Source organism: Mytilus californianus, unplaced genomic scaffold (assembly GCF_021869535.1).
Source record: "Mytilus californianus isolate M0D057914Y unplaced genomic scaffold, xbMytCali1.0.p SCAF_10, whole genome shotgun sequence".
Classification (NCBI taxonomy): domain Eukaryota; kingdom Metazoa; phylum Mollusca; class Bivalvia; order Mytilida; family Mytilidae; genus Mytilus; species Mytilus californianus.
In genome coordinates, this window is record NW_026262582.1 from 65,727,732 (window position 1) to 65,751,499 (window position 23,768).

Below are 23,768 nucleotides of genomic sequence, written 5' to 3' on the forward strand. Positions count from 1 at the left end.
ATATGTATATATAAATCTTGATCAAGGACAAATTACTATCAGCAATCCTCAAAGATTCTGTGAGATGATAAATTAGTCTGCGTCTAGTGTAAAAAGAGATACGCAATACGTTGTTACATTTATAACGATTTCATTCGTTTTTCTTGTTTTCTCTTGTAATTCTGATCACTATTTTATTATGTAATAATATAAGAGTATGGGCCAAATGCTTTTGATTTAAATGATAACTAATGCATAGATAGCAGTTGTGAATGAATATTTTTGACTTCATGTTGCAACAAACTATTGACAAGTTGTAAAATTAACAGTGGATATTTGTTGAATTTCAATTTCAGGTTTTCAAAATAAGCTTATCATTTCGACTTATGGTACTATCAAAGAACTTAACTTGCAAAATGGAGAAGAATTGGAACTTCAGACTGACCTTCAGAGCTTTATCTATTCTGTAGACTATGATTATAGAAATGGATATATATATTTTTCGAGATATACAAAAAATGATATACAAAGGTATGAAGAGGTTGATGACCATTTTTTAGTTACTTTAACTATAAGCAGACAATATTTTGAATACCATTGAGACTAATTTTAACCATACTAGCTTTAACAACACAGTACTATGTGGAAGGTTTGCATATTCTATAGTACCGTACATGCTCAAAATGTGGCTTAAACAAATTAAGTTGGAAAAATGCAAGTGTTAAACGGTTTTCAAAAGTGGAGATATTCATTACCTACCATATTTAGACTAGTATCACTAATTAATTGCATAATGTAACATTACGGAATATCATATTACATGTTTAAGGTAAGTACTATTATTGCTTTGATGGTAAGACGGCATAAACACTTGAATTCTAGAATTGAAGCATAACCATTTCTTTTTAAATATTTGCATAGCTGACGAAGTTAAATTTTTGTTTCAACGCTTATTCAAGAATGCAATTATATATCGTTATAGTTTACACATTTGTTTATAATTTTTGGTTCTTTAAGATTTCGATATCCACCAGGACAAACGACGGATTTAGTACCTGTTACTTTTGCAAGCAGGCCAGTAGGATTGGTGATTGACCCTTTATATAACCATGTGTATTGGACAGAACGATCCACCGGGAAACTTTGTAGATGTAATTTAGATGGATCACTAAAATTAGTTATATTGAAGGACGATCCACTCTTTGCTCTCACATTTGATTATCGGAACAGGTTTGTATTAGAAAATTACAAAAACACGTTAAACTGAAAATAGCTATCAAATAACATATCAACGTAGTTTTTTATATAGATTAGACCGTTGGTTTTCCTATATGAATTGTTTTACACTAGTCATTTTGGGCTTTTTATAGCTTGCTGATCGGTGTAAGCTAAGGCTCCGTGTTGAAGGCCGTACTTTGACCTATAATTGTTTACTTTTTACACATCGTGACTTGGATGGAGAGTTGTCTCATTGTCACTCATACCAAATCTTCTTATTTCTATTTACAATAATAGTGTTACAAAAGAGCATTTTTTTGTATCATTGCAAAATTATCCGTTGTGTTACTCTTTTATCATTTTCCAATTGCAGACAGAAAGATATGTTGAGTCGCAATATCCCCTTCGATATTAACAAGCATTGTTCGAACCGCCTTTTTCGCGACATATAATGTCCCTATCGTACTATTTCCCTGTATTTGTATAGCTACTATCTATTCATAATGTTCTTTGTCATATCTGATAATATTGAACGAAACCCTATAATTGAAGAAATTACCTGACATGTCTAATGAAGGCAGTGTATTGCTTAAGATAACGGTAGTTTCAAATCAAATCAATCCTTTAACAAAACAAATCAAGGTAGCCTACAAAAACTGAGGGAATCTCATGAATTCCAAAAAGACCGAGACTTTGTGTATCGACAGGAAATACGTCTCTTGCTAGGCATGTTTAGCCTGCCATTCGAATCCACACTCAGTCAACATATTTAATCAGGAATCAGTGAGACGATTATAATTGTATTTTAGGATCTAAGACTGTAAAACCTAGAGTCACGACATATTGTTTTACTCAACGAATTGGTGTTGGTGACGGTAAAACCTTTGAGGTATCGATTTCAGTCGTTCTTCCCTATGTCAGAATGCTACACATATATTTACTGTTTTACTTCAGGCCATCATCGTTTTATTTATTTAAATTTCAGATGGCTGTATTACAGTACGGATGGTACAAACAAATCAATTAGGCGATTGAAACTTAACGATTCTGAAAATCAAACAATCATAAATATTCAATCAGAACTAGTTACTGGTATGAGCATTGGTATGCTGTCTTAAAATAATAACACTAACAACGGAAATGCGATATAATTTGTCACATAATCATTTTAACCATACATTACAAAATAAGGATGATCCCTTGAAATTTGATAACTAATGTTTTTACGGTTTTTGTAGAAATAGAACTGACTGTACTTTAATATTTCACGCATCCAACTGCCCATGTACACAAAATATATGTTTATTTATACTTTACTATGATTATGATAATCCACTATTTTGTAATATTTATACGAATTATGTGTACCTGGCAGGTGAAAGACACACACAAATAAACAACCCCTTGTAAAACCAAGGTGATTGTCACATTGTTTTGTAATAAACACATTGATAAATATATTTCGATACTTCAAATAAATGCAATCAAATTATGTAAAAGCAGTTAATTTGATTACCGGATAATTGGACTGGTAAAACATTGGACTGGATTTTTTTTAGAAGCATGCGTGTTTGTCAAATAGAATTTTAAGCATGTCATCTTTGATGGGTTTTTTTTTAATACTTGTGTCATTCAAACATGTTCTATCACCATTCACTTTTAAGTTTAAAAATAGATTGTAGAATGTCGTTATCTGAATACAACCACTGCTTTCATTTCCGCAACATCTAAGAAAACCCATGGTTGATTGTTATATTCGTGTTTTCAGTCTTTACTTTTCCAGGTATCGTTTTGTATATTAATGTTCCTGCAGATATGTGTGTTATTTTTGTTTTTTTGCCATGGTGTTGTTGACTCTTTATGACTTAAAAAAATATTTTCCCTTTTGGTATCTAACGCCTATTTTGATATGATCATCTGAAGACATATTTATTGAATATCAGTGCCTTGGATTAACCGGACAAGGAATTGGAAACACAGTCTGTTTGAATGTATTCATATAAATCGAAGTATACTATGTTTGGTACAATAAGATTGTTTTCAAATCGTTGTCACATTCATGTAATCGGCCGAATTTTTTTTTCTTCATTAGATAATGATAAAGATCGCCTTTATTGGATGGAATTCAATAATGGATTCTTGAAATCATCAACATTAAATGGAAGTAGTGTCATAACGGTTTTAAACACAAATACAAACAATAAAAACCAAGATATCCATGTGTACCGAGGCAACGTGTACTGTGCAAATGGTAATTCTTTACTTAATGTGACACCAGGAGTATCAGCGCATGTCATTTACAATAATACAGGAATAATATATAGTGTATTTATTCATGATGAAAACCATGAAATACGTACGTATACTTAATATATTCGATATTCTAATTGTTTTTAAAAAGGATTTATGAAAAGTATTTTTAAGTGATAAATCTAAATTTTGTTAAAAATAGAAATTTAAAACAGGTTTATATTTCTTAATTTTAAATTGATTAACAATTGAATGAATTAAGATAATTCACTGCATATAGTAATATAATTAATTTTAGACAAACGACGATGGAGTATCTCATTGAAGTAGATTACGTTTTATATTTCTTATTGTAATGATTCATCAATGTGTTTTAGCATTAATTTTACAGTTAGCAGTGCTTATGTTCATTTGGTTTGATATTCGGCAGGAAATGTATTATTTAACACAATTATGTTTTCACATTCTTTATTTACTTTTTCTCAATTATGTAAATATGTGTACTTGCTAGCTTAACTGATCGCTGTTTTCATCCATGCATTTTTTTTTTTACTAAATACTAACAAAGTAACATAACAAAAATACCGAACTCCAGGGAAAATTCAAAACGGAAAGTCCCTTATCAAATTGTGAAATCTAAAGCTTAAACACATCAAACGAATAGAAAACAATTGTTTTATTCCTGGTTTCATACAGGCATTTCCTTATGCAGAAAATGGTGGATTAAACTTGGTTGTATAGCTAGTTAACCCTCTAAATTGTATGACAATCGTATAGAATTTTGTTATATTGACAACAATGTTTTGACAACTTGTATGAAGAATCTTGGTATGAAGATAATTGTTGAAACTCGTAACAATTGTTTATTAAAATGGGCTAGTTACCAGTATCTCTAGAAATTGCATGTTACACTATCAAAAGCGTTACGTTATTACGTAACACAATCTTCGTTTTTTATACTACATTTTGAACTTAGCCAGTGTGATGTTCTATAAACAGGTACTGCATCTAACGAGCAACACTCGAATATTTATCACTGTCTGCGCATGAGCAAATGTTCAGTAGAATAATTAATACCGTGTATAAATATGTTATAATACGACAGTCGTACAGGATAAATCGTATTATAAAAACAGCTGATGTACTCCTTGAATTAAGTGTGATACGTTATCATTACTAAAACATGAGCTGCATCGGATAGAAATCAACCTTATACAAATGAATATCAATACATCTGTTAACCTATTTCGGGTTGAAAAATCTCCTTGCAAAGTCTGTAACTATTTGAAAATTGAGTTGTTATAAGACCCTACAAAACAGATCAAAATTCTTCATTAATTTCGTATTTGAATGTTCAAAAATAAAAACAAAAGGTCACATGTTATTGTTGTATTGTATTCCTTTGCATTAATACTATCGCTTTGCAATTATACGAATTATGCATGCTTAACAATACACTAATTAATAGTACTATGTTTATTGTGTGACATTTCTTTGTATAAACAAATTCAAAAAAAAATTATCATTCATGCAAAGTAGTCTTATGATTAATACAGTTTTAATGTTTCATGAAAGAACATGTTGACAATCAATAAACTCATCTTAGATACCAGGATTTTATTTGTGTACTCCAGACGCGCGTTTGGTCTATAAAAGACTCAACAAAAGACCCCCCAAAAAAAGCTATTCAATTATAGTGTTTTCTTAGTTTCTTTTAGCATAGATAATGTGTTTTGATATATAATCAGTTATTCTATTTGAACCGCTGTGTGTATACTGACTTGCAATGGTGAGTAGGATTATTTCTATCCAAACCAATTTGTTAATTCTGCACGAATGTCTATGAAATATAAGAAAATAGTATTAACACAGATGAATTCAAAACGGACAATATGTCAAGGGTCTAAGCGTTCCATACTATATACAAATAAGAAGATGTAGTATGAATACCAATGAGAAACTCTCCATCCAAGTCACAATTTGTAAAAAGTAAACAATTATAGGTCAAAGTACGGCCTTCAACACGGAGCCTTGGCTCACACCGAACAGCAAGCTATAAAGGGCCCCAAAATGACAAGTGTAAAACAATTCAAACAGGAAAACCAACAGTCTAATCTATATAAAAAACGAGAAACGAGAAACACTTAAGAACCATATCAACATACGACAACCACTGAAACAGTATCCTGACTTAGGACAGGTGCAAACAAATGCAGCGGGATTATTTAATCAAAGTCTGACATTAAGGAAGCAGTTGCAATCGGTAGGTCTCTAGATCATACGACTTTTGATGTATCTAATTCTCAAACACTAATAACTGAGCTTTAGTAAGTTGAAAAGATGAAAGTTGTTCCTGGAACAATGGAAAAAATTAAAAAAAAAAGTATAAGGAAACTATATTTGATCTGAACAGCTCTTTACAGAATGTGCAATAAACGATACGTCATATCAAGTCTTACATTAACATGTTAGCCTTATCCTCCGCTACAAACTTAGAATTATTCATACAATTTGCCGGCAGGCAATACAGGTATGTGTTGTTAATGGACAGACTTTTTTTTTATCTATAAAAAACACAAAATATTCAATTATCTGATAAACTATTGAAGAGAACGAGATTGAACAAATGCAAAATGTTGGAACACTATTGTATAAACAAACAAAACCAACTTTCCGCACAAGACTTGACATTTGCAAATTATGCTGAAATCGAAACGGTCGTTTAAGTTTTAAATTCTTTTAAAAGGATATCAGTTTGTTGTTTGTTGTTTTTTTTAACATACATCACAGAACATAACAATTAATTGTAAAAAAAAGGGTGTTTCAATGAAAGTGTCTTTATTATTCGCCATTGTAAACTTCAGTGCAGTTATATAAATCAATGAAGTTGCTTTGTGTTAGATGTTTTTATTTGATTGTATTTCATGGGATAAACACAAGTGACAAGTAAATCAGAAATGTATTACTTAAAGGAAACTAAACGATTATAAACTAAACAAGACCGGCAGTATCAAAAAGGAATGCGTGGTACATCTTTGATAAACTAAAAACGGATATAAAAAATCGAATTTATGGTGAGTTTAACGGTTGTACACTTCACAAATGATCAACATATTTCGAAAGAATTAGTTAGAAGAGAGAGGGGCGAAAGATACCAGAGGAACAGTCAAACTCATAGATCGAAAATAAACTGACAACGCCATGGCTAAAAAATAAAAAGTCAAACAGACAAATAATAGTACACAAGACAGAACATAGAAAACTAAAGGTTGCAATTCTGTAAATATAGACAATGCAATTTCCCATAGGAACTCCCTTTGCGGCTAAAACTGTGACACTTTTACTATGAAGTTTCGTGGAAAATAATATCCTAGAAAGGAAAGTTTATATGCACTACTACTTTATTCAAAGGTCAAAATATAGGGCTGTGCGGCATATTTTCAACATTTATATGCCCTGAACTTCTAAGAGTTTAAACTTATACTAAAATTCTATACTACCCTTACTTCCATTTTTGGGCCTCCTAAGAATTAAAATTTAGGCGCTACCATGTTTTTCTATACTGGTTACATTCCCAAGTGATGTCTCTATGAAATGAAACACAGAGATCATAAATGGGAACCAGTACGTTAACAAATTAACATATCTATGAATATTATATATCTCCCGAAAAGAGGCGTGGTTTGAGAAACAGCTGTATTTACAAAGTGCAACCTATACAAACATTTATTCAAATAGAAAACTCTCTAAAAACACTTTTTCTCAAAACAATACTTATTTATCAGAATTATAGCCTTAAAGAAATCACTGCATATACTCTCAGTTTCCTTTTACAGTACATTGTATACCCCTACCCCTGTTTCAATTATTTAAATAATTTGAAAACAAGACTTTAATAATTGCCAGCTTACCCTATGTGCATGTTTTCTGACATTAACTGTCTAAAACCTGTTTGAAACTATTCTGATAACAAATTGAAAGCATTTTAAAATACTATAAATGTAATGTTTAGTAGTTAATCATTCCAACATTCAAGATTATACAAAGTATCCAATCCTGCCTGTGTCTCCAGTCCACATCTTACTGTATGCCTATTTGTCAATGAAAGTTCACAATTTCTGCCTCAAATGGTCAGTTTAGAATTCATATTACAACAGTATCATCCCTAACCATATATCTAACATAAGTTAGTTAATATATGAATTACAAGTGTTTAAACAAAGCCATATTTGCACAAGTTGTATTTATGAAGATATCAGTCTGGTGCATACATTCACTAAAAGTTTGATAGAAATGACTGCTTACATCTGATTTTTGCATAACTTCCTAGCATTATTGTTTTCCTTACAAAAGACCTTTAAAATAATAAAAGCATAGCATTTAGAAGTTAAATTATCTGTTTTATGACCCAGGGGGAGGCATTTTTCTCTGTTTTTTGCCCCTGGGGCCATACATTTCCTAATTTTTTTCCCTGTTTCTAGCAATGTGGAATAATTGGTACATATTGAGGATAGAACACACTATTGTTAGTTTTATTGAGGTCTTTTTCTAATTCTAGCTTGTACTTTTTATGCCGCAGTCACAAAAAAGCACATTCAGGTGTTACGGCTTACTTTTGGGTTATCGACAGGACAAAAACACCCCACCAAAAATATTTAAGAAGGGTCAATGAGTTGCAATGACTGCAAAGAGTAAATATAAGCACTTCTAAACAATTTAAATTACAAATAGGCATATATTATGAATTTATTTTTTATTCAGGGCTTTAAGTAAACAATGAATACTGTAAACTGTGAATTTATGCTGACTCATTATAGTTTAGGCCCAGGATTTTTTCAATCTTCATGAAATATTTATAAAACTTCATATTTGAGTTAAATACTTAAAAATCTCTGAGATAAACAAGATTTTGTGAAATTCTGTATGTTCTAATTTCTAACCCTATATAGGTTGCAATTCTGTAAATATAGACAATGCAATTTCCCATAGGAACTCCCTTTGCGGCTAAAACTGTGACACTTTTACTATGAAGTTTCGTGAAAAATAATATCCTAGAAAGGAAAGTTTATATGCACTACTATTTTATTCAAAGGTCAAAATATAGGGCTGTGCGGCATATTTTCAACATTTATATGCCCTGAACTTCTAAGAGTTTAAACTTATACTAAAATTCTATACTACCCTTACCTCCATTTTTGGACCTCCTAAGAATAAAAATTTAGGCGCTACCATGTTTTTCTATACTGGTTACATTCCCAAGTGATGTCTCTATGAAATGAAACACAGAGATCATAAATGGGAACCAGTACGTTAACAAATTAACATATCTATGAATATTATATATCTCACCAAAAGAGGCGTGGTTTGAGAAACAGCTGTATTTACAAAGTGCAACCTATAGACTAAGCAACACGAACCAAAAAACTGGGGGTGATTGGAGTACAATTGAACAAAAAGGTGTATTGAATCTTGTCATTAGTGGGAACCTGTCTCTGTGCTCAATGAGGTGTTTGTTTTGTCTAAGTATCATCAGCTTTGACAGAATATTTACAAGAAAGACTATAAAAAAATAGATCAAGTATGGTACTTTTTGCCATCGAACTACAATGACTGTATGTAGAATAATGTCCCTAACATTGTTGGTTCCTTTTGGTCATAAACATTTTTTAGAATTTGTATATTCTAGGCTTTAAAAAGTTTGGTTTTAAGCGTAACTTAAAAAAAGATGACTTAGGATGGTTTTAAAAATACCTTTCAGTCATATAACTCCAGAAATATAAGAATCAACAGCTGTCATCTTTTAATGTAGGGCGTTTCTAATTAAGGTAAATGCACAACAGCGAGTCAGATGCATTACATATTTAAAGTATCAGGTTGTATTTATTTTTATCTATTAACACTTAATGCATTCGAATAATGAATTACTTCACGTGAACCTTCCGATTATAATTGGAAGTCTGACACATTTCTTTCCTGAACTTCAAAAAGAACGTCTAAAACTTTCATACATATATGACTGAAATGTTCGTAAAAAAAAATCGAGAAAAAAAAATCGATGCAAACACACCTTTTAGATACGGTATTACAATACACATTGGTCAAAAAGGATTTGCTGCCTCACGAAATTATCGTGTTTCTTTGAAATGTGAAAAAATAAATCAAACATATAGTCCTATTAAAGTGTTCAAAGTAGGAAAACAAGTGTTATTCATTTGTAATAAATAAAAAGGAGTAATGCCCGTTCCAAAGGTGTATTGAAAATGTTTAATGTTTAAAGTTTGACGTTCCTTTGGTATCTTTGGCCTCTTTTTTAATCGCAAGTGAATAATATAGTTTGCAGTTAAGAATTTGTATTGCCATAGTTATTTAGTGTTTTCTGGGAAAACCAATATAATTTAGAATTAATAATAAAGAAAAGAAAAGAAAAATAACTGATTACATTTTATGCAAAATCGAACGTTTTAAAATGCAACTGATTGGACATTCGTACCTAAGACAAATGGAGTATTTTTTAATACCATAAAATGCAAAGATAACAACATGTAACACCTTTATGTATATATAAATAATGTTATCATGTAGAAAGTCTTTTGAATGAACCGTTAAGTAAAATAATGTATTTGTTTTCTTCAGAATTCATGTGTGTCGCCAAAACAACAAGAAAAATAGAGACTATTGCAATAAATGACAGGTCGAGCTTTATGTTTGGAGTTATTTGGAGAGACTGAGGACATATGTTTACAATATGAATTTGATAATTCTATTATTCAGAACAATGTCCACAAGAAAGGAACTATTGATTTGTTTCGTTTGATTTTGAAGAAGATGAGACATGCATAAAAAGTATGAGCTAATATTAAATTGAAATTGGAGATCAGCCGAGAACTCAAGATTTAAAAAACTATATATATGTTGCAAATGAAATAACATGTCTTTCTAATATAATTCACCCAACAATATGTTCATACTTTTTTCTTCCAGATAAACATGCAAACGGTACCAATTTCAAAATACTATAATTCGTCTGATCCTTTGCGATATAATATTCTATTCTATACTGTTACTACATGTACAGTTAGATGATTTAAGTTATTCTGTGCTAGCAAAACTGGTTCCACGTTTTAAGTAGAGAATCCAGTCGATGGTCTCATACCACATTCGAATGTTTTCGATACTGACAGAACTAACATGTTATCGCACATTGTTGTATTGTTTCTGTGAATGAGGCAAAAGGCTAATTTTACATGGATATGATTCGCTCTCAGGGTAAAAAACGGAAATGTATAGACATTGACATTCATTTATATGATTGCAAAATATAAACATTAATTATAATTTCATTCATGAAGCAACACAGTTCTTAACCATTATATATTTTTTGAAGGCCTTTCATAAAATACTAGTCAACAAAAGAAACGATAAAGTCAATGTATTTTCCATATATAATGAAACTGGATACACTGTATCAAGGTAAATAATTGTCCAATTGGTATCATATTTACAGACTGCTATTTTCTTATCAAAACCATTGATTTAAGGCAAATACGCATTTTTTTTTGCAATTTTTGCTATTTCAAAAATCGTATTTTCACAAAAATTCGACATTAGAACTTAGAATTGTAAACTTAAACATGGTTTGCTTAAAATTTTGAATGCCTTTGCAGATATTTGAATACTTAATTCTCATCTTTGAAATTAAGTGCCGACTTTTGTCATCATTTTCCGCAAAATAAATTTGATCCCAGTGTTCAATAACACGGTATTTTCTCACTTTCCAATTTGATTCTTTTAATCATATGCATTTGCTTTGCAGATGAATGTTTTTTATTGGATAATTTAAAAGTTTTTCCTATTTATTATATTTTATAATAAATTTGAGTTCAAACTTGTGTATCGTTACTTTTGTTGACTGTATAAGAATGAGGGGAGGACAGGGAAATCAGAATATAAGAATGAAGGGCGGGAAGAGGTGGAGTAAACATAGGGATATTCTGGTGATCATTTTTTACCAATTCTTGTCTGGGAGTAAGGGGCTAAAGGGAAGTGGGAGTAGCTGGGGAGGAGGGAATCGGGAGTAAATTGAGAGAAAAGTGGGAGTTAGAGGGTAGGGAAGTGGGAATCAGGGACCAGCCGGTCCACCCAATCAAGAATATTGCAAATTTGATATTTCTTGAACTGTTGTGCATACCAAAAGGCATGTATTTGTTTCTGAAGGTAAAAACATCGTTTTACTTATAAGATAGATTTGGCACATCTGGTTTATTCTCTTTTTAACCAAAAAACTCATCATTATTGAAATGTATCTAGATTGTGGTTTGAGTTATCAATAGACCTTCATTTAATGTTTCATTATTCTAAGCACACAGTAATATCCACTCATGCATAGAGTAAACACCAGAAGCTTCGATATGTGAACAGAAAAACAAAGAATATGGGGTATCCATCCATGACACAAAATCAGCACATGCACTCCAAAACACACAAAAAACCAAAAGGTACAGCACTTTTAATTCCTATTCTTCATCTCAAAGTCACTGTAAGGCCTTCAACACGGAGCAAAAAACTTTCACATCACTGCAAGTTTAAAATAGCCTCAGGAACCGGCGTGAGCGGAATTCTTGGCAAAAACTACTTAAACAGACTTTGTAAGATGTAACTCCACCAAATCGGGTCCGGTCAAAGAAAAACTGGAAAGTAGTACATATTTTAAACAAAATAGTTCCTACGCATATGTGTAAATTTAAAACTAGATAGTATATATTTTAGTGATTAAGGTATCAGATGAAAGGTGAAGGACCGGTGACCCTTGTAAAACACATAACTGTAATAAGGTTGAAAGACTTTTAAAATGTTCATGGTGTGAAACAAAGGGCTACGTCTGCCCTATTTCTTTATAAACTACTTTTGATTTAGTGTTCAATATATGTTAAAGACTATGTTTTGCCCTCTAGATGTGTTCGGTATATTTGTCGGTCTGTCAGTTGGATATTAAGTCCATTAAATATGTTGTCAGTGGTTCTCTTGCTGTATATACATTGTTTGTTCATTTGTTTTGTTTTATCCGAGTCTTTAGTCCAGGGATTTAATTTTATTCATATCAAGCAAAGTAGATTTTCAATGTATAAACATTCTAAAAAATAGTTCAGTTAATCCGAATTATGCGAAACCAAACGATCACAAATAAATTATATCAAGATTAAACTATAACAAAATTATGATAGAAAAGAGAATGACAATATGGAATGTGTCAAAGATACAGCAACCTAACCAAAGAGCAGAAAACAGCACAAGGTCACCTATGTGTCGTCAACGCATGGACCAAATCCACTAACCGGAGGTGGACAGACCCCTAAATCATAATGTTTACAATTTCAGAACAATGAACGCCACACTTAACTCCGAAACATACAGCCAAACAAAATAAAAAAAGGAACACACATTACTAACAAAGGCTAGAGGTTAACTTGGGACAGGCGCAATAATCCGGCGGAGTTAAACATGTTTTGTGAGATATCAACAAAATTGTCACTTGCCAAAACTGTAATCATCTTGCTTTCACCAACAAAGGACTTATAAACAACAAATATTATTATACCTTACATATATTATAAACAATTCTATTAGGTTACACGTTGTCACGTGACATAGAATAATTCAGTTAATTATGATTTTATTGCAAGGAGGGACGAAGAACCCTAAAAATGTACACCAGCGTTGAATAACCCTATTATTCACCAATGAATAACCTTTTGAGTTTCATGATTTGTACACGTGTTATCTCCCTTGAAAATGACGTCACAGAAGTAAGTAAACAAAATGGCAACGTTCAACTTCAAGTTACAGGAAGTAAAACAAGGCTTTGGAAATGCATCTAGTGCCGAGGATATCTCTTATAAACAGTCCTTTTCAGGGTCATCAATGTTTCACAAAAAGATTCTACCTTTGTTTTACATATGAGAAATTCTAAGACACAAATTTCTGTTGAACGTTTACTTGCGTTTGTTATGATACAGTAGGTTACGTGCTTTTCAATGTTTCAAAAGGCCCTTCCACTTTTAGTTCGGTATAATAAAACAATTGTGGCCCGTTTAGAAGCGATGAATATCCAAAATTGTCAACTCTAATAGATTATTTCACTTCGGGCTGCGCCCTCAGTGAATTAACCTTTTCGTGTTGACGATTTTGGATATTCAACTTCTCTACGGGCCATAATTGTATATTAAAGTTATGCAAGATAAATATTTTTTTTTATGATGTTTACAATTTTCTTTCTTTAACAAGTTAATTCCGTGAGCATGACATAGTTTGCCCCTTTGCTATTTCTTCGAAAGCAAAGGCAATGTCAAGCAAAGAGTGAACAGAAGCTTAGAAAACGAGAATACTGAAAAAAGAAAAAAAAAACATCAATAACAATTTGATTCTAAATAAAATTCTGTAGGAATATTTACAGTGCATAGGAAATAATACCTTGACAGTTGATATTTTCTAAACCACAAGGCATGATACACAGGGATTAGAAGGATAAACAAGTTGTAACAGTAAACATAACACATTGTTTCCTCCCAACTCCCAGCCATATCCTATGAAGCATGATATAAAGGGATTAGAAAGATAAACAAGTTGTAACAGTAAACATAACACATTGTTCCCTCCCAACTCCCAGCCATATCCTATGAAGCATGATATAAAGGGATTAGAAAGATAAACAAGTTGTAACAGTAAACATAATACATTGTTCCCTCCCAACTCCCAGCCATATCCTATGAAGCATGATATAAAGGGATTAGAAAGATAAACAAGTTGTAACAGTAAACATAACACATTGTTCCCTCCCAACTCCCAGCCATATCCTATGAAGCATGATATAAAGGGATTAGAAAGATAAACAAGTTGTAACAGTAAACATAACACATTGTTCCCTCCCAACTCCCAGCCATATCCTATGAAGCATAATATAAAGGGATTAGAAAGATAAACAAGTTGTAACAGTAAACATAATACACTGTTCCCTCCCAACTCCCAGCCATATCCTATGAAGCATGATATAAAGGGATTAGAAAGATAAACAAGTTGTAACAGTAAACATAACACATTGTTCCCTCCCAACTCCCAGCCATATCCTATGAAGCATGATATAAAGGGATTAGAAAGATAAACAAGTTGTAACAGTAAACATAATACACTGTTCCCTCCCAACTCCCAGCCATATCCTATGAAGCATGATATAAAGGGATTAGAAAGATAAACAAGTTGTAACAGTAAACATAACACATTGATCCCTCCCAACTCCCAGCCATATCCTATGAAGCATGATATAAAGGGATTAGAAAGATAAACAAGTTGTAACAGTAAACATAACACATTGTTCCCTCCCAACTCCCAGCCATATCCTATGAAGCATGATATAAAGGGATTAGAAAGATAAACAAGTTGTAACAGTAAACATAATACACTGTTCCCTCCCAACTCCCAGCCATATCCTATGAAGCATGATATAAAGGGATTAGAAAGATAAACAAGTTGTAACAGTAAACATAACACATTGTTCCCTCCCAACTCCCAGCCATATCCTATGAAGCATGATATAAAGGGATTAGAAAGATAAACAAGTTGTAACAGTAAACATAATACACTGTTCCCTCCCAACTCCCAGCCATATCCTATGAAGCATGATATAAAGGGATTAGAAAGATAAACAAGTTGTAACAGTAAACATAACACATTGTTCCCTCCCAACTCCCAGCCATATCCTATGAAGCATGATATAAAGGGATTAGAAGTATAAACAAGTTGTAACAGTAAACATAACACATTGTTCCCTCCCAACTCCCAGCCATATCCTATGAAGCATGATATAAAGGGATTAGAAAGATAAACAAGTTGTAACAGTAAACATAATACACTGTTCCCTCCCAACTCCCAGACATATCCTATGAAGCATTATATAAAGGGATTAGAAAGATAAACAAGTTGTAACAGTAAACATAATACACTGTTCCCTCCCAACTCCCAGCCATATCCTATGAAGCATGATATAAAGGGATTAGAAAGATAAACAAGTTGTAACAGTAAACATAACACATTGTTCCCTCCCAACTCCCAGCCATATCCTATGAAGCATGATATAAAGGAACAGGTATCATCTGTCAACTTCTAATGAGAAAACAATTAGTAAATTTTGGATAATTTTAACAACGATCAGCGAGAGACCATTAGAACAGAAATTGATCGCAATATATGGTAACACATCCCCTCTTAATCGACTAAGACTACACCATTTAATCTCATAAAATATGGATCGGACAGAAACCGCAAACAAGAACTCTTTCTGGAAAACATAGAACACCTCAAACGCATTGAAATGACAAAACAAGAGAAACTTTGGCAAGCCACAGGAGCATCCTACACCATTCTTAAGTGTACAGCATCACTTCATGGCTGTATGATCAAGCTAAATACTTTACATATGACGAGTAGCAAGAGAAATAAAAAACCATAAACAAATAAACATGCAATGCCTTGATGGAAATCTAAAACAGTTTATTTTCAGCCAACCAGGTAACAATGACTTAGAACAATTTAGATACATAGTAGCAACAATTAAATACTTGGAAATACTATCTGAACCTAAAACATCTGATAATGATGACATTGAAGTTTTTATTGCAGGTATTCAGGGATGATGTTCCTGCAAGACAATTTTGAGTTGGACAACAGAGAACAGAATATCATCCATGTGTAGGATGGGTTAATGCAAATGATCTAGGTAATTTTGTTTTGTTTCTATGGCAAAGATCAAGAGATGCAGTACTGAGTGCTTTCATCCTACAAAGAAAAGCATCAAATAGCCAAAGACATCTTGATAATTATTATTATAACTTTTCTTAAATAATAGCATTTCGATAATGCGCTAGACCCTTATCGTACAGTAAGTTATAAAAGGCTATAAAAATTACAAAATATTAAGAAATTCAAAGAAGAAATATATTTATGGTCTGTATTAACCCATTTGGACTGTTACTGTTTTGTTCAGTAAAAAACGAACATAGCGACATTTCGACAACATTTATGCAACCTTAGACCTAAAATACAAATGAAAACAGCACATTATTAATGTCATGCGTCCGAAGCGCTTTTCTGGATTTACCCTTATCAGGAGCGTTCAAAGTCGAATATTTGAAAGCTGAGGATGTATAAGAACCGAAACAGTTGAAGAGCAAGATGGCCAAACAGTACCTAAAAAAATAGCCAAATCCATCTAAAGTCAACTTTGCCGAAGGGAGTTGAAACCTTAGTTCTTTATAATTTCAAAATTTATAAACGGAGAATTTTAGAAAGATTTGATATAAATCATGTCAGTACCGAAGTACTGACTACTGGGCTGGTGATACCCTCCGGACTGATAGTTTCAACCGTTTCATTTGCGCAGTAGTCAAAGGGTCAGCCCTTACATAATTTATAAAGTAAAACCTGTATAAAAACAATCATAACTAAACAAAAAATCATATTTGTTTCCCTTTGTCAACGTAAGGGTGGCTTTCATTTGCCGCTTGGTGATATTGAAAGATTCGGTGTTTGATAGCGTTTAAATCTTCACCAGGGGTCGACTAAGTCTGACACAAATATGGTGTAGACAAAAATAGATATTAACTCACATTCCTCAAAGTGGCACTTTCTTAAATTTTTACTTCATCACTTTCTTTGATAATTCATATGCATTGTAACAATATAAAAATTGGCATATGATAAGTAAAACAGTTGAAACTTATTAGTTTAATTTGTCATTTACAAGTCATTGGTATACTATAAAAGTAAAATAACAAAAATACCGAACTCAAAGGAAAATTTAAAACGGAAATACCCTAAATTATCAAATGGCAAAATCAAAAGCTCAAACACATCAAACGAATGGAAAACAACTGTCATATTCCTGACTTTGTACAGGCATCTCCTTATGTAGAAAATGGTGGATTAAACCTGGTTTTATAGCTAGCTAAACCTCTCACTCGTAAGAAAGTCAAATAATTATTGAACATAACAAAACAAAGTAAAAATGCAACAAATAGGGGTATAGTAGTCAACATTGTGTTATAATCCTAATCATTATAAAAACAAAAAGGTATGTCAACAAAGAGAAGCAAAATTGCATATAGAGAAATCTGTAGTTTTCATCAAATATTGAATAAGGCATAATGTTTGAAAAAAAAAGGTCAACCAAACATGTATCGTAATTATATAATGAATCTACACAAATCGTTTATTTCAATTTCACATCTTTTCTTACAGTATGACGTAAACGGAAATACACTGAAAATTACTGAAGTGCATTGATGTTTGTCAAATCAGGCTAATGACTGGTTCACTTTAAAAATCCAGTGCAATAGTAATTATATAAATTCGAAACTTATGTATCGTGTGGAAATTATAACTTAAGAACGTTGACAAAGAGATTTGGTAAGTTATACATATGAAAAGCTGTTTTTACTTTTATCTTAGTTATGCTCATTAATTTAAAAACGAAATATACATGTCCACAGTATCCCCGGGGTCTAATATCAAAATATCAACGTCGATTTCTCATAACGCATGACAAATGCATTTTTATCTGATGCAATTTTAAAGAACTGGGTGTCAAATTTTGTGACGACCGCAAAAACTCATTGTAATTCGGACACGGAATTGTCTGTTTACTTATTTGTCATTAGTCCATTTAAAAAAAAAATATCGCTGTTAATATAAAAGATAAAAGTGTTCGTGTCGGTTTATTTAACAAAGAAAAGTAAATGTCTGACCCAGTTGTATACAGAAGAAAATTATATGGATTCAGTCATACATTTAAATGTCCCCGTGACAATACATTTTTAATTAACATAAAAAAGATAGAATCGCGACAGTAAACTGATACTTGTTTACTTAAACTATATATATTGTCGTACAAGGATTGAGTTCAACAATTGGTTAAATTTGAAAATAGATATCTACGAAAAACACACGGAAAGGTGAAGGACCAACACATAAACATGATAAAATAATGCTTTCTTTTGATTTTTTATGAGAACATAAGAATGAACCGAAAGGAGCGAAACAAACATTAAGTTCGAAAACAGTATGGAATCGTAATTTGTTTACAAAACCTTCAATCGTTTCCAAATGAGTGAAAATCTAAAACCATTAATGCAGTTAATTAATAAACACAGTCTTCTTCTACTAAAATCACTCAAAAAATATGATATTCTCTGAACACAACCTAAATGCAAAATGATGGTACTGATAATTCCAACTAGACACTAGCTATGAAAGAGTATATACAACTGTGTTTTCAAAAGGATTTCACGAATACTTAAATGCATTATGTATATTATCAATCCAATCGATGTCAATTTACAAATACAATGATATATGCTTTGCTAACTGAACATTTTATAAACATTTACAGTGACAAAGAATATTCAAAACCTCTGATATTTAGACATAGTCAAAAATGAGAACATCACTTTACAAATTGCATGAGTCCGTAGCGCTTCCTGGGTTTACCATCATCAAGGTTCACACTCACGGAGCTCCCATCTATGTTTTTGTCATATCAGTTGCCATAACTGTGAATCCTCTGAAACAAATAAAAAGCAATGTTATCAGTGTACAAATGTCACAACTATGAATATAGTATAATGACTGTTCATGTGAAAATAGGTTCTGATCTGATAAAGTCTTCTTTCTATATGTACCTTTTTCTATTTAATTTATCAATTGAATGTTTCCATATTGTTTCCGTCTTATTATAAAACATGTTATCTCTATAAGAACAAATTGCGTGTTTTGTTGAAAAATAACGCAGCTTATATTTTAAAAGTATTTCAGGTACCTTCTTTTTAATGAAAAATGATGTTTGGTGCTGAATAATCCAGTTTGTATTTACGCAGTTTACAACAATATGAAATGTTATGTGATGGTATTGTCTGAAATGTTCCTTTTTGTCTGCTTTATTAATCAAGGTAAGACATTTAAATGTATAACAATATTATTCACGAAAAGTATTATTGGCACTGAAATCAAAATAGTCAGGAGTCAAAATCAATACACACGAAACAGCACATTGTCCTCATATCAAGTGCAAAACACAAAGTGTGTATCAAGTTAAAAGTTTCTACCTTTGAGGCTCTCTAACTGAGGAGGAATGCATGTTTTTGTTGGTTTTAAAATGTTGAATGAACTACTTGACGTTGCTATCTTTAAATTCTCTACCTTTTTTTTTCTAATTCGAAGTTTTGGTTTACAAGCAAAAACATGATAACCGTGCTATTTAACCTTTTTGCAGGTCTCTGTAGTAATAGAAAGTGAGCATGTAGTATCAATACAACATGCATATGCTGAATGCACTCTTTTGAGTAATGTCCCAACTTAGTACCAATTGTGAAATTGTCATCCTTGCTTGCTTTCAAGACAACGGTCGAAGAAACTAGGTGTTCATTATGGCAATTGAAAATCTATAAAACAGTTACCCTATATTAGGTTTACAAAAAAGTTGTTCGAACCGAAATTTTAACGAAATATATCAGGATAAAAAATTTTTTAGCCATTATGAACATAATCATAAACTTTCAAACGTTTTTTGTTTTGGAATTATTATAGACCTCAAATAATTAGACTAAAACGATTTCAACCCCTCGTACAATATACACTGTCGGTAGAAAAAGTAAAAACCCAGATATAAACGAAGTTCCTTTCTTGTTTTACGCTTTATTCAATTATATTGATTAGACGCTTGCATTTATTGACGTTGATAAACCTACAATTCAATTTTGACAATATGGCAACGACCCCTAAACTGCGTGCAGCGCCACAGTCCACTGTGCTATAAAAACAAACATGTATATCAAAAACTTAACACAGTTTTTCAATGCAATCAAAATTTCTAATTTATTGTTTAGTGCATATAGATGATGATGATCTGCTGCTTAAAACTCAGAAATTAGTAACAAATGCTGCTGAAATAAAAATAAAGAATCCGTTCGGGACTAAAACACCTGAGGCATTTTTGTATCGAACTTAAGTTCATATGACGGGTTTTTATTTTGATACAATGAATCAATGGTCATATTATATGACACCGTGTTTCTGTTTCCTTTTAACTTTAAATCGTTTACTATCTAACATTGATTGTCCATAGCCAAGTGTTGATAAAGGAACAAATGATGCCATACTTGTGTTATAGACAAGAAAAAAGAAAATAGGAAGTATTGTACTGAAAAAGGTATTGTGAACAAATCCTTAAATTTCTGTAAATTTACTTTTCAGGTCTTCAAAACAAGATCATATTTTCAATTTATGGTAAAATTAAAGAATTCAACATGAACACTGGAAACGTATCAGAAATCTTAATCGACCAACAGAGTCACATACATTGTTTTGATTATGACTCTAACAACGAATACATATATTTTCCAAGAGCTGACAAAAACGATATATTGAGGTACATTGTATGTGTTTTGTATAAGGAAATAGCAAACATGGTTCACATGACACAAATAGATTGAGATAACTCTTTTGTGCATTTAACTTATTAAATTATTGCTTTCAATTGGCAATGGTTTTACGCTACTTGTTCTGTCAATAATAGCTATTATTTTTCTTTTTATATTATCAAATGTTTAACGAATACGAACACATCGTTACATCGTTAACTTTCTTTTGTTAGTGTTGCTGCCTTTTATATTGCAATTTTTTCAAAATGTTTTTCCTACCTCTAGTGGTTGTTCAGAGGACGACATTTGATTTTCTGAGGGGTAAGGAGCTAGAGGATTTTGGAAATGAATATCCTGGCCTTGAAATAATTGAAAAATGAATATTTTTAATAATACAAGCAAGGGTAGCAACATTTGACAATAGTCAATCTACCAAAAATCGTTCCGGCCCTCCACCAAAAAAGTATATGGCCGTCCCCAAACAGATGGTTTCAGTCGAGGATTTTTACAGGTAATGGGCTTATGAGAAATATAATACTCTTCCCGAATGGTTTAGACCTTGAGGTTGTTGATTCAAGTAAAAATACAAAACACATGTTTGGTCTACAAACACACATGCTACTCCTAACTGTAATGACCCAAATATTGCAAAGAACTTGTCATCATCCATGCACATGAATGCTTATATCTTTCTATGTTGTGATGTTACACTTTTGTTTCAGATAAGGATGAAAGTTTGGTACCATTAAATCGTTTAAACCCGCTGCAATTGTTTGCAATTGTCCTAAGTCAAGAATCTGATGTTCAGTAGTTCGTTTGTTGATGTGGTTCATAAGTGTTTCTCGTTTCTCGTTTTTTATATAGATTAGACCGTTGGTTTTCCCGTTTGAATGTTTTTACACTAGTAATTTTTGGGGCCCTTTATAGCTTTCTGTTTGGTGTGAGCCAAGGCTCCGTATTGAAGACCGTACTTTGACCTATAAAGGTTTACTTTTATAAATCTTGACTTGGATGGAGAGTTGTCTCATTGGCGTTCATACCACATCTTCTTATATCTATTATATCCCTGCATATAAGGCCCCAAACAGCATATTGTTTGTGCTTAAACCACATATACATAAACGGGTTAATAAATTAGTAAAGTATTGCTAATTCACCTGATGACTCAACAAATATCCCAACGACACTAACCAAGAAGGAAATTCTGAGAAATCTAAGGTCTGTCATATGTTCCTTTTGAATTTTAACCAAAGAATAATAACTGGATATTTCGTCTCTGTACTATAAACATAAAAATTAAAACAACACGCTATGAATTTTCTGTTCCGAAGCGTTTTCCTGGATTTACCTTCATCAGGAACGCTCAAAGTCTAATATTTGAAAGCCAAGAATGTATAAAGACCAAAACATTTGAAGAGCTATATGACCAAGCAGATAAAACAATTTTGGACACTAAAAAAATACAAAAAAGCTAAAAGAGTGAAATTAGTACAAAATCAGTAAGAATGTGTTCATCTCATCTAAGACAAAAGGGATATCGTACCTATGTTTTTTTGTCCACACTTTTTTCTCGTAATAAAAAGAGGGGGTAAAACAAACAAACACCAGTCTGATTAAAATTGTTCGACAAAAGTGCTGTAGGCGTTTACCGTCAAGAAGAAATTCAAATTACCCAATGACCTGTTCTCGAAACTTAATTTTGAAAAGTGCAACGCTAACAGTTGAAAAAGTGTTGATTCTTTGTTCTTAAATTGATAAATGTATGAACCAAGTCATCGATCACAATGTTATTCTTCATTTATCCGTATATATTTTCTACTTCTATGTTTGATGATACATTGCATCTCTCTATAAAATGACTAATTCAATTGTATATAATTAATATACATACCACATCCTCTTATATCTATCTATATAAAAAAAAAAATATATATAATGGATTTATTCCTAATTGTTTTTCAAGATTTCGTTATCCATCAGAACAAGTTTACATGACAGAAACAGTGACCCAGGCAAGAAGGCCAATAGGTGTCGCTATTGATCCAGTAGGCAATCATGTATATTGGACAGAACGAATGGCGCCAGCAGAGCTTAAGCGATGTAATTTCGATGGGTCAAATAATATATCAATACTTCAAAATGGTCAGCTATATGCTCTAACGTTGGATTATCGGAACAGGTTTGTAATTATTTAGCTATCAGCAACTTAGGATTGAATAGAACCCATGAAAACCAAAACAAAGCTGGTTACTAACTGAATTTTGTGCACATCCTTAATAAATTAAGATATGTTTTGGAATAGGTGTAACAAAGCTTTGTTAAATCAGTTATAATTTTCTGCATACCAATCTCTACATGCATAGCACATAATATAACATCACTATATTCATTTGAAATCATCCAATGACTTCTTCGTTTTTCATGCAATTGTACTTCGCTATCATATCTAATCGCAACATATCAACATAAAGAGTTTATCAATATAATTATCAAAGGAAAAAGAAATATCTTGGAAACAACCCATGAAGCAAGCGATTAAATAAACAAGCAATTAAGATGGTATTTGAAACAAAAAATGCAAATAAGATAACTTATAGCCTAGGAACACATCATTACTACATCGGAAGCTATACGTAAGTGTACTATTTGATTAACTTATAGCGTATAAATTTTCGTTCTGTTTACTTTGTCGACAGTATAACCCAAACCATTTATTAGCACACACCTTAACGCGAATAAAAGAGCAAAAATTTAATACCTTTGGAATAGGACATATAGTTTTACACTTCTTAAAGGAAATATTAGACTAATAACATTATTTATAATGTATTTTTGCATTGTTTTTGTCATTTTATATGC

At 31.9% G+C, this 23,768-nt stretch overlaps 2 protein-coding genes and 1 long non-coding RNA gene across 6 annotated transcripts in view; all 3 read left to right on the top strand.

The window, feature by feature from the left end:
* Positions 1-4,632, top strand: part of LOC127718992 (low-density lipoprotein receptor-related protein 6-like) — a 29,298-nt gene extending 24,666 nt beyond the window's left edge. Inside the window, exons 3-6 of one of the 2 annotated variants that reach the window (XR_007990081.1) lie at positions 336-510; positions 997-1,209; positions 2,183-2,301; positions 3,290-4,632. Coding sequence is in view for 1 of the 2 variants with exons in the window: in XM_052225079.1 (XP_052081039.1) it covers positions 2,183-2,301; positions 3,290-3,567 (397 nt within the window). In the remaining variant the exon portion in view is untranslated. The remainder of the gene's footprint in view (positions 1-335; positions 511-996; positions 1,210-2,182; positions 2,302-3,289) is intronic. The other variant, XM_052225079.1, reaches the window with a different exon arrangement.
* A 128-nt stretch (positions 4,633-4,760) lies between these two features.
* Positions 4,761-10,406, top strand: LOC127719010 (uncharacterized). The gene is made up of 2 exons (XR_007990095.1): positions 4,761-6,521; positions 10,081-10,406. It is a non-coding gene; the product is annotated as an uncharacterized LOC127719010 (long non-coding RNA).
* Positions 10,407-17,744: 7,338 nt separating this feature from the next.
* The window catches only part of LOC127718988 (low-density lipoprotein receptor-like), an 82,227-nt gene continuing 76,203 nt past the window's right edge, over positions 17,745-23,768 (top strand). Inside the window, exons 1-4 of one of the 3 annotated variants that reach the window (XR_007990076.1) lie at positions 17,745-17,901; positions 19,368-19,439; positions 20,743-20,917; positions 22,873-23,088. Coding sequence is in view for 1 of the 3 variants with exons in the window: in XM_052225069.1 (XP_052081029.1) it covers positions 19,379-19,439; positions 20,743-20,917 (236 nt within the window). In the remaining 2 variants the exon portion in view is untranslated. The remainder of the gene's footprint in view (positions 17,902-19,367; positions 19,440-20,742; positions 20,918-22,872; positions 23,089-23,768) is intronic. The other 2 variants (XR_007990078.1, XM_052225069.1) reach the window with 2 other exon arrangements.